At 40.3% G+C, this 12,517-nt stretch overlaps 1 protein-coding gene across 1 annotated transcript in view; it reads left to right on the top strand.

Moving 5' to 3' along the window:
- Positions 1-2,038: 2,038 nt before the first annotated feature.
- xpr1a (xenotropic and polytropic retrovirus receptor 1a) overlaps positions 2,039-12,517 on the top strand; it is a gene marked incomplete at both ends in the record, with an annotated part of 60,960 nt that continues 50,481 nt past the window's right edge. The window contains 2 exons of the mRNA XM_079220414.1: positions 2,039-2,107; positions 7,855-7,906. Coding sequence (XP_079076540.1) covers positions 2,039-2,107; positions 7,855-7,906 — 121 coding nt within the window. The remainder of the gene's footprint in view (positions 2,108-7,854; positions 7,907-12,517) is intronic.

Below are 12,517 nucleotides of genomic sequence, written 5' to 3'. Positions count from 1 at the left end.
TGTTATTATTGTTTATAACGTTAGCGAACAGTCAGAGACGACGTGCAATGTAGGTCCGAATGAAACAAATTAAAGAGGAACGGAGAGTAGCTGTCCTAAATATATCTGTTAAGTATTTTATCGCCGATTTTGTCTTTTAATCCGTTATCGTTAGAAATCCGTGACAGCCGGATTTGTTTCTCCCGTTGGTCCGTCTCTGGTCCTGCACACTAAAAGCACCGGCCACATTCACCGCCGGCAAGAAGGTTCCGGGTGCATCCGTGTCTGTGCTCCGCACCACTACTTTGGTAAGAAGAAAAAAAAAACTAGTTAGAAACAACGAAACAAACGAATAAAAGAAATTGTAATTTATGTGTATGCTTATGTTTTAAAAGTAGAAATGAACACCTAACTAGCGTTACATAAAAAGAAAATAGTTTGGGGCCTTTGTTGTTTATTGTGTGTATGCTAACCATTCAGTTGACGTAAAAGCTAACGTAACACTAAACATTAATTAGCATTACGTGTCAGTTAGCGTCAATAGCTAACGTTATTTAATGCTAAAATCTTAAGTAGCTTGCAGTGGGCTAATTAGTTATTTGGGCTGATAGAAATTTGTTTATTTAAGTCTCTTCAAATATAAATTATTTGCATTGTATCTAAATTTTCAGGATGTTCGGTCTGTGTTAGTTTAACGGTACTAACGGTCGCGTGCTTGCTTTGCGAAAGCCTTGATCTTCAGCCTAGATAGTAATGCAGGGGAAGTTAATTTGGGCTTTAATTGGGTCAACAATTATTACTGTCGAGTCTAATTTCAGTTTCAATATTCAGGTTGATTACCTATCCTCTACTGCAGCAACTTTGTGTTTCGTTTACACCTTTTATGAGGCAAATGTAGCTATTTATTTAAGTTATATGCATTGGTGGCTAAATGCATTAGCGCAGTTTGTCCAGCAGGTGCTGCTATAGGCATGATGATGAATTGTCACCTGCAAACAGACACTGAGCAATTGTCCCAAACGCTCGTGAGATCAACTCAAAACCAGTGTATGTATAACAAAAGCACACAGAATAGCCGATTCAACTTTTGTTAGGATGTTTTTAGTCTCAGTGTCATTACCTTCCATTGCATTTTCTATATATGTAGGGAGCTTTGGAGTTTGGACAGCATAATGAGATCCCTTTGAAATATCATATGAGTAACCTATGGGTAGCCTATTATCCTGTTCTCTTAAAATTCTACTTTTCCACTAACAACATCTTCTGTAGGCCTATTAAACTGAGCATCTAAATAGCCTATCTGTAATTCGCTGTCCCATTGCAGGATACATTGTAGAAATAAGCAGGCTACTCTGCTTCACCATAACTCGAATAGGACTGCAAATCAGAAATGCGAGCAGAAAAGTGACACAGTGATGAGAACAGTCAATCGTGATTTTATTTTTTAAAGTAGGCTTGCAATCATTACGTGATATTTAAATTGAGTTTGCACTGGTTTGGATACATACAACGGAATGTAAACAAAACATAATCACATTATGTTTTTCTATAATTAAGTTTAACTGTATCCCGTCTTTCATTGCAGACACAACAACAAGTTTCTCAGACGGTGCCTGATTTATCTTGGACGCACTACCAACTAGTTTTCACTGGAGGTCCCAACAACACCCGGTGCCACTGCGCGCTCTGCTGACGCAACCACGTCGCTGTGGCTCAATGCGATGGCTGACCGCAATGTCCCCAGATCTGCCCAGGGAGGGACGGAGCAAAGTAACTGAGCCACTCTCACCGGCTTTCGTTGAACCGACCAACCACTTGTTAAAGAGAGCCCGCTGCCATCGCCGTCCCTCCCGTGAAATAGTATGTGGGACGGGATCTGTTCGGAGTGCACTGACCAGGACGAGACAGAAGTGGAGTGAGGAGTAGCGGAGTGCGCCGGGCTGACGCAGCGCACGTTGAGCCAGCAAGTTGACTGAAACCACCAAAGTCGCGTCGACGGGGAAGGGGACAGCCGCTCTTGGATTTAACGGAGGTTTGAGGGGACAGTTGTTCCGGCAAAATGAAATTCGCGGAGCATCTCTCGTCCCACATCACTCCAGAGTGGAGGAAACAGTATCTTCAGTATGAGGTAAAGTGACAGTGTTATTTTTCTTTTATTAGAAAGAAATAAACTCCTTGTGAATATGGCCATGGCTGAGACTCCCTAAAATACACCATTCTTTGAGAGGAAAGAAAGTGGAATAATAGAGCCAATAAGCCTCAATGTAAAAGCTTTTTTTGTTTCGGTTTAGCCTGCTCCTGACAGCAATAAACGACGGAGAAATAAGGGATGTCCTATTGTTTATGGACGGGGAATTGACTGCTGGTGTTAAGCCATGCAGAGATCGCATTCATTGCTTGTTGTTAAGTTTTGACACTTACAAAATATGAACAATTGAATGCCTTTCATGGATTAATTAACAAAACAATTCTGTTTATTTATTATTATTATTATTTACAATAGATAGTACATAGTACTGATATTTCACCATATTCTATACATATAAATGTATAATTTTCTTTAGGTTTATATTTCTTTGTAAAATGAAAAATGACCATCGATTTGAAATAGCATGCATATTTTTTTGTTCGATGCCTTGATTGCTTTTTTAATATATAGTATGCCCATCATATAACTAAGGGCTATATGTATATATACAAAAGAGAAAATGGTGTTTATTGTCAATTACTTTAATAATTCAATAAATTCTCATTTTAGGGGATTTTCATCAAATTTGTATTATTTGCGACAATCTAACTGAACACCAGGGACATTTCCCAGGCATCAATTATGCATTGTTGTAAAATTGCAAATATTCTTATATAAAAGCAGTTATTCCTTATTTTTGACCAGAGTTGTATAGGGTTTTTAGTATATCCCCAATGTAGTTGTTATTCATATTTTTGCACAATTAAACAGGCATGCTTGCCTCTATGAATCAACCTGCAAGACTTCATCCAACAAGATATTCTCTCTGGTCTCTGATGTCTGCGGATTTATGGAGACCTTTGTGTGCACACATGGTCTTTGTTGGGTGGTGTACAGTACTTGAGCAGTATTTCATATTCACACCCCACTTCCCGCTGGTTCAACATTAAGAGCTTTAGTGCAAACATGCAGTGACAGGGCAGGCTGCTCCGTTCCATTTAGTTCTATGAATTATAGACAAAGACCCTGTTCTCATCAACCTCAGCTTCAGCAGTCTACATCCCAGACTCAACAGAGGCTCACTGCGCTGGTTTTATTTTGGAAACATGCCCTGAATAGTATTATTAAGTTGGATTATTGCTACAGCAGACATTTTGATCCGTCCAGTTCGACATGAATGATATGCTGACATCATCATGTGATAAAAACATTTTTGGACAACATAATTAAAGTGGAAAAAAAAGACGTGTCGGATATGTAGTGGACAAACTGTTGAGGACAACTCTTCAGTGGAATGTAGTTTTAAATTGATTATTAACATACATTCACATCCTGTGGGAAGTCTTTGTGTGTACAGACAGACGCACAGTGAGCCCGGGGACAGATGCCTGGCTATACCAGCCATTTTACACCTCCAGTTTTCGGCTCGGTACTCACTGACCTGAGATGGATGATGATAGATTTTCTCTCTCGGCAACGTTTTGTGTTGGTATTCAGATCTATCAGATATAATTATCTTGAGTGACATTAAAGTTGTAATATTATAGTATTTCAGCCATATATGTACGCCAGTATCGATCAATATAGGTAATTTGATTTACGGGATTTTATTGTTGATTGGATGTTTTTTTTTTAACTGAAATCATGCATTAAAAAGGATATTACATCACTTTATTACAGGAATAACATATTTCTATGAGCATGAAAGTGATACTTCTAAAAATATTTAAATCTAAAGCAAAAAAATAAATCTGGCGTGAAGACAACTGTAATGGACCATTGGTATGAGACTCACAGGTAGCACAGGCCTTTGTATGTTTCCTTTTTTAACCATCCCAAAAACCCAGTCTTTACTAACATTGTGTTCACATTGGTAGCTAGTGAATTATGTATAATAACAGGGCTGGTCCATACAATTTCTATCCTTCCTCAAATCTGAATTATACATAGGGTTTGCATTAAGGATGGGGTTGTGTGTATTTGTGTTACTGCGGCTGCCTTCAGTCTTTGTCTGAATCTTGTAAACACCACCACACTACCTGTGGGAGGGACAGGCAGAGAGCCTTCACCTACAGATGATGGACATCTTATTCAACGTTTTTACGCCCTCTGAAACAAGTCAAGAGACAAGGACAAACATAGACGTCAGTTTACTTTAGTAAAGTGGGTCACTGAGATAAAAACGACTTTAAAAGGAAATTTTATGTCGGTCCTAAAATTACAAAGCCCGATGTGCTGCTGCAACAGAAGTGAATCCATGGACTCAATTCAGTGAAGGGGACATTTCATAAAGCAGGATAAATGCATAAAAAACATGAAATCATTACACACCGTGGTTGCCAACCGTCCCTCATATATTTACTCTACATTCTGTGTTGCAGTATCCACTGCAGCCAACACATCAGCTGTAGTGTAATACAGTTGTCTGTCTATTACATTAAGGACACATTATTCAAGCATCACAGGTCACTTTTAACACAGTAACACTGGTTGTAACTGTGACGCGCCCACATCTAAATTGACTGGTTTGAAGTGATATTTTTGCCTTTGTGTGCTAGTTGGGTTAATTAACCTGCTGCCCAGTTTTCACTCTCCTCCGTTTTTAGAGCACACTATTGTGTGAAAACCTGTGCTCTGTCTATTTAGATTGGTCAGCCAGTTTCTATGCAGATGAGAAGGATGCGGCAAAGTGGCTGTTCCAGCAAATACGGCCTTCAGTTAGTAAGGCACTTCATTTCAACATGGAGGCATTGACAAGTCGATTGAGTGTTAGAGTAATTAGGTGTCTTGCTTTATCCTGTGGGATTGTAGTTATAAACCTTTATGCTAAAGAGCTGTTTGGTATGGAGGTGTGCATGTCCTGCTTCTGACAAAAGGGGAGGGGATGTAGGTTGATAGATCTGGTGAGCGTTTGCCTATAAATGTAATGGTTATTCAGTGCAAACATAAAATAGTTTATGAACTGAGTTTACTGTCTGCTTTTCAAGTCAATTTCTCTACATGCCCAAGGTTTTTTCACACAAGACGTAAGATGTGTGCAGACAATTAGGCGTGGCAACTGTTGTGTTCAGATGTATATGATGAAACTAATGTGTATTGAACATTAGAGGCATACAGAAAGAGTGAAAATTAGAGATGCAGGTGTGTGTGTGTGTGTGTGTGTGTATGTGTGTGTGTGTGTGTGGGCGAGAGAACAAGGCCACTTATGCATCTACCTCTGCAGTCTAATCACTTGTGTAAGCGTAGATGATGAGGAGGGTGCATGCGGAGACTCGCATTTAGAATTCAAACTCGTAAAGTGACATTATGTTGATGAAACGCAGCTGCTTGTTCGATTTCAGTGAGTGATTGCAATGCGTTCAAAGGTGAAGCGTGGCCTTTCCTTAATTAATCTGAGTGATGTAGTTTAGATGTCTAAACCAGCACAGCGAACTTTGTATTGACAGAAATAATGGAAATGGTACATAAAGTATAGAGCATTCCTCTCGTCATCTGTATTTTGTGGAATGAATGTGTGATTTATCAGCATGTTCAACAACATTATGTATACAACAGGCATGGCGGGGCAACTGCTGAGAACCCCCCTTTCCATACCTCCCTCTTTCCTCCTTCCTCACCTCATCCTTCCTCCCCCACTGGGAGGACATCTGGTCCCCGACCAGACCTGCCCTCTGCTCCCCTCCCTCCCTGCACTCAGCCTATCCTCTCCCCTCCTGTTTCTCCATGAAGGGATCCACTCAGACACAGAGCTCAGGATTCAATTGATCTACCATTGACTTTAGTTGAGCCAGAGATCTCTTCAAAAAAGAGGCACACTGCGTGATTGTCTGAAGCCCACGGATACCAATCTCAAACATCTTAGAGAAGGACTTGATCATCTAGCACTCAAAATATTATGCTTAACGTCCACTCAACTTGTCAGTGCTATGAAATGATTGAACTCCATGGACAACAGCCTCAGTCCAACATACAAGTGTGCTACTTGTGTTCCACGCATGTTTGGTTTAGTGAGAATGGATCATCATCAGGTTAATGCATGGTCATTCAAACTGATGGCCCCATTAGGCTCGGCTTACTTATTGTCTACAGGTTTCCCCACTGATTACTGCAAGCCTGCAGGTTTATCCCACTTCCCCAAAGAGCCCCCCACCCTCCTTTCCCATCACTGGCATCACCATGGCAATACCTCTCTGTCTGGATCTGCATGTCTATTTCCCACCTATTAGTCAGGAGGAGGGGGGTTGCTCACCAGAGATTAGCCAGGACCGGGCCCTGCTCCAGTGGTGTGTGTGCACCGTTGGTCTTCTGTTAACTATCAGACAAGGTAGAGACAACATTCCACGAACAAATGAAATGTGAACCTCTTGGATTAGACTGTCAGTCTCAGTGTGCAGGTAATTCACAGAGGAATTTAAGTTTCACCAATCCAGGTTGCTGTCTAATGCACAGAAGTTTCTGAGTGGCTCCCACCCACACACAGGATTACTCACACCGCTCACTTACTGGCATGTTACAAAAGCAGAAGGTTATAATAGAAACCTGGACAGAGAGCGGTTAGACATGATCAGTGGATAAAACAGAAAAACATACAATCTGTCACATTTTTCTCCTTCAACTGTAAATCACATTTGCACGTTTTATTTACTGACAGTATGCTGAACACTTAGTTCTTAATAAAAAATTAACTTCTGAAGTTAACTGGGATTTATTGTTCTATTTTGTTGGGGCAATTTAGTCAGGAAGCCCAATTCAGTTCAAGTCTTTTTCTGATTACCACTGATATGTTCAGATGAGCCAGCGTGCAATTATCTGTCAGTTTCCATTATCTTCGGGATCAGTCTTATTGCAGAGAAACAACCTCATATGATGATGTCTCTCTCTATTCCTTGTTTCTGTCAGTTGGTCTGTCTGCCTGTCTATCTGTTCTTTTAATTAGAAAGATGTACACTGTGTCAATCGCTTGACCTGTCAAAGAACAATTTGATTTCATCTGTAATTTACGTTATCATTGTTAATTTTGTAAGGTCTTGTGGAGTTAGGCCGTCTCCCATCCTGACTTGTTTCACAGTTTTAGATCAACTAAATCACAGCAATAACACAGCAGCACTCTCATTTTAAGCTCATCCCAAGATACTTAATATACACTACCGCATGTGGATCATTCTTTATTTCAAAATATGGTACCGTAGGTCCTATACGTTCTCAGTTCTTTGAGCTATTGCACGTCTAAAAATATCTGTGTAACTACGTAGTGTAACTTGGAGTAAATGAGCTCATTAAAATTCCAGAGTTTGTGCCTTGTTCATTATATTAACAGCTGTGTGGCAGTTGCTGTAATCTCCCCGTATGGAGAACAAGAGTTTAGTTAATGGCTCTAAAATGGCATCAGATGGTTTAAATGCTACTCTAAAAGCAGAGGGTGCTAATAATTGTGTAATGCATGGTCTGCTGTAATCCTTTCTTACTTGTACTAGTGTATGTACTGGAAATACACTTTATTTGATCGAAAGTGGAATAGACTCTAACCTTTTAAATGAACGCACAGTTACTCCAGACATGTATGTTTACATTAATCCTGTGTATCTATGGATTACATTGACTCTATACTTCAACATCCTGGCAAAAGTACACCTGTGTCTTTTGTGTCTTAATTAATTGAATTTTTATTTTTTTGCTTTCCTCATCAGGCTTTCAAGGACATGCTGTATGCTTCCCAGGACCAAGCCCCGTCCATAGAAGGTAAGGAGACCCCCTGTTTGCATAAACAAACACAGACATACACGCGCGCACACACACACTCACACTAAGCCACACACTTGTGTACGCACTTTACTTTGCCTGAGGCCTGTTTGGGCATCCCCAGAATAACAGCCCTTCATCTGCTAAAAATAGGTATAAATCATCGCTAACTTGCTACCACTCACTCCGTAGGCAATGCCTGACGGCAAACGGCAATTACCAAATCATTGCCTTCCAGCTTACTATCTTAGCTTTTTAACTTGCATAAGAAGAAAAAACATGCTGTGAGTCAAAGTTGAACATTTTGTTCAGGGAAAACATTTTTATATTGTATACTTGCTCATGTTTCACACTCATTAAATTGTCTTCAGTAACTTTAAAACAACAGTGTACTGGTAGTCAATGTGGCAGACCAGAGCTAGACTTCCATGGTCGGCAGTGCTGAGTGTTTCTACTCAACACAGCAAAGATCAGAAAGGCCATTGTCTATAATTAATCTTTGGCATTAGACTGCAAATGGTGTGTGATGAGGGAAAGAATGTAAACCATTTGTTTTTATTTTAGATACCAGTTTGTGGAGTGGTAAACAACTTCCTTTAGTGGCAGGCTCGTGACATGGACTACTTTATGATGTGCTGAGTGTGTCTGGGAAAGACAGGGCTTGTTCTGAAATCTGGCTGCACAAAACTGACCTCTACTGTGCTTGCATGTCTGTACTTTGATGGGATAAGCTTGTCCGTGTGTCTGTATAGTGATATACTTTTCAATGCTGTGCAACAAGCCCCCTCACAGAGCTGCGACTCACAGAGCTCAGCTCCAGCAGAATGGTCTCTGTGTGTGTGTGTGTGTGTGTGTGTGTGTGTGTGTGTGTGTGTGTGTGTGTGTGTGTGTGTGTGTGTGTGTGTGTGTGTGTCTGTGTCTGTCTGTGTGTCTGTGTCTGTCTGTCTGTCTGTGTGTCTGTGTGTGTGTGTGTGTGTGTGTGTGTGTGTGTGTGTGTCAGCTTTAGTCTGAAAGAAACATTTGTTGACTTCTTTTGTAACAGCAGAAGCTGTAAAAAGGAATGGAAACCCGCAGGATTCATTATGTAAAAATATTCGATGAAATGTGTTTTAAGTGTATGACGCTCATTGGCTTCATGTGTATATAGTGTTTCCAGTGGCTTGTTTCGAACATTTAACACTGCTTTTGAACATGTCTTGTTTGTTGTCTCTCCTTTGAGAGTTGTCTCCAGAGGCTGTGACGACATGGCGTGGGTGATAAATCATTTCCCGTCTCAGGAGTTGTACCCATGGGTCACTGCTCTGCCTCTGTCAGTTTGTCACAAGATAACTACGGCCTATGAATCGTGACGGGATCAATCAATCAGTAGAAAATCCTTCCGTGTCATTCATCTGGTACTGCTGTGAGGTCATTATTTTTGATTTGTGTTCTTTTCACAATACTAAAGCAGGCCAGTTCAAAAAAGGTGTCTCAGCGGTGCCATTTGTTTTATATATAAAGACTTCTTTAAATGTTTCAGGCAGTTGTCTCTTCCTTTTCGTGTTTTTATGGGAAAGCGAAAGGCTGTAATGAAAACACCAGTAGATGCAGACAAACAGTGTTATTGATCCCTGTCTAGTACTCTCTCCTGTGGCTGCGATTCTGTTGACTTTTCATAAGAGAAATAAGATTAGCAGGTGTTATAAACTTCAAGCTTACTGCAGCACTTTCTTTCCACTTTGCACTAGACCCAATCTGTCAATTCTCATTCAATTTAAACTTGAGCAGAACGATATTGGAAAAAATAAACTGCACTTATATAGCAATTTCTTATCTTCACTTTTGTGGACAAAGTGCATAACAATCAGCCTCTTATTCACCCATTCACACAATCACTCGTACACTGATGGCAGCTGTTCTAGACCCTGGAGCATCAGGAGCAAATTTTGGTTCACGTATTGCTCAAGGACATGTCAGCACACATCATATGAACACAGGGAAGAGCCGGGTCTCAAACCCCTCACACTGCGATTAACCCACTCATCTCCTGAGCTACATTGCCCAGTGAGTACCAATATCCATATTCAACGCTTATAAGCTTCTTTTTTTCTTCTTTATTGTGTTGTTTCTGTCATGCAGATTGGAAACAATTAGTCATTTTTTTAATTTGATCTGCGAGTTACTTTCCCAATTTATAGATTTTAATCACAGTTCTTCAAATCCATGCTGATGGTTTTTTATTGCTTGTTTTGTTCAACTAACAGTCAAAAACACACACAAATATATTCATTTTACATTGTGTTTTCACAATGTTACATGAGATGGCTAGAAAGCAGCAAAACACTCACAATTGAACTATTTTGTAGCTCAAGAAACCAGTCACCAAAACAGTCATTAAATGCACCTAAATTATGCTTGTTTTTTTATCAAATGAAATAATCATTAAGTTTTACGTCACCATTGCACATGCATTGTAAAATCGATTGTGAAACAATCTATTTTAAACCCAATTTTTGATTATGTTATTCAGTCTGCTTCCTGACCTTCCTTCTATCTCTCTGTCTCCTTCCTCAGTCATTACAAAAAGGAGGATTTTTGGTATTCAGAAAATGTTTCCCTTGCCTCAGGGAGACCGTTTACTGGGTTATAACTACTTGCTCAGCCACTCGGCTCTCTTACTGAACACCCTGTAGTAACTGGTAGAGAGAGCTGTGTACACACAACACTGAACAGGCAGCACTTGAAAGCCTCTATCAGGGCCTAGGCATTTGTGTTGTTGTTAGGTTGTGAGAGTCTACACATGGCCAACAACATAAAAAAATAGGTGCATGGTTTGATCTTTCTATGAAAGCATATTGTCTCTCATGCTGTGTTGCAGTGCTAACGGGGCTTTTGTTTAAACAGACATTACAAACATTAGTCCCCCCACCACAGAGAGCATTTTTAGTCTCCAACAAGATTCATCAACAAGATGAATTTACAGTAATTAAAAAGAGCTTCTTGCAAAGCGACACACAAACCCATGCACATTATGGTGGCTCTGCTGCTGCAAATGACCCTTCACCCCTCGTTAAGATCCTTTGTTCTCATTCCCTCTGCCCCTCCATTGGTCCTTATGTAATTATAAATTAAAACACGCCTGTCCCTGTACTGTGGAGAGGCAGAGGAAGAAAACTGGGAGAACAGCTGGTTGGATCTCTGGTTCCCCCTGTCCCAACCACGAGAGTGAGTTATGCCACAATTTAATTAAATTAGTTTGCTGATTATTACAGCAATTTGAGAACAATGGCCCCAGATAATAAACACACAGCTTTAACAGTCATTTGTGTGTTTGTGTCATTCTTTTCAGCAATGTTTGCATGCGCCACATGCCACACGTGTTTATATTTGTATTTTTCTAATCCTGCAGGGCCCCCCCTGCGGGATTAGAAATCTCACTGCGAGTCATTCATTCATTCATTATGTCCTTCATTCTGCTACTCTATAAATGGCCGGTTTTCTACTGTGACGGTATCTGTACTGGGTGGGTGCTGTGGGGACGTGGCAGTGATGGCACTGAGTAAGGGTGGGGCTCCTGGGTGCGCGCGCACACGCACACGCACACACACACACACACACACACACACACACACACACACACACACACACACACACACACACACACACAGTGTCCGAGGAGGGAAGTGGGGTGCTACGTTATTGGCTTACAGCTCAGGGGACCAGAGAATATATATTTTTCTTTTTCTTTCTCTGAATCACAAGGCTTTGATGTCAGGGATGAATGAATCAGACAAAAACAGACATATAATTAATGGATATTTATCATCCATCTCATATCATTTACTTTTATATCTTGCATTGTGAAGGTAATGTCCATCTTATTGTCACTAGTGACTTGTGGCTTTGCTGTCAGTTGCCTTATCCCTTTAAGGCTTTTCATATTTCATGCAGTCAAATCAATAACAGTGTAACAGCAGTGGCCTGTAAATAGGATGTGTGCAGTGCGTTTTTGTGTGGTGATGAATTGCTGCACAATTTCCACAATAAATGTGATAGTAGGCTAGTCACCAAGACGTTCACGTAGCCTCCAATATCTTTTATTCACCCTATCAGTTATGTGTTGAAATAAGACGTCCACTTTTATTTACAGAGTCCTAACCTAAACCTTTCAAAGAAGAAGATAAGAATGTTAATGAAACTCAAACATTTAACCTTGTAAGATGTTTAAACATGTATAGGTTGATGCAGAATGTGTTCTGTCACTAGCCGTTATCACAGCCGTGTCTCATTCAACTCAGAGACTGACAATCCCATTATACTGCACACTGAAAAATAAATATGGGGCCTGTATTTTTCTGCGCATGAAACTGCTGACGGGTATGTTTAGGAATCGGTGCACTGTTTGAATGTGCATATGTTTGCATGTCTGTATGACTGTGATGGAGACAAAAGCGGAATAAAATAAAACAGAATATAAAGAATACAGCTCCATGAAGCGAGACGGATATATGTTTGGATGAAATTAATGTTTACTCAGTTTCCCATTGAGTCAGACAACACACCTAGATCTTAATGTTTCCATCCTAGATACCTGCACCATGACTGCCTGGTCTCTGCTATGCAGCTTCCGAG

This window comes from Taurulus bubalis, assembly GCF_910589615.1.
Source record: "Taurulus bubalis genome assembly, chromosome: 7".
Lineage (NCBI taxonomy): Eukaryota > Metazoa > Chordata > Actinopteri > Perciformes > Cottidae > Taurulus > Taurulus bubalis.
Note: the sequence above shows the minus strand (reverse complement) of the source record. Positions and strands in the feature narration are given on the sequence as shown.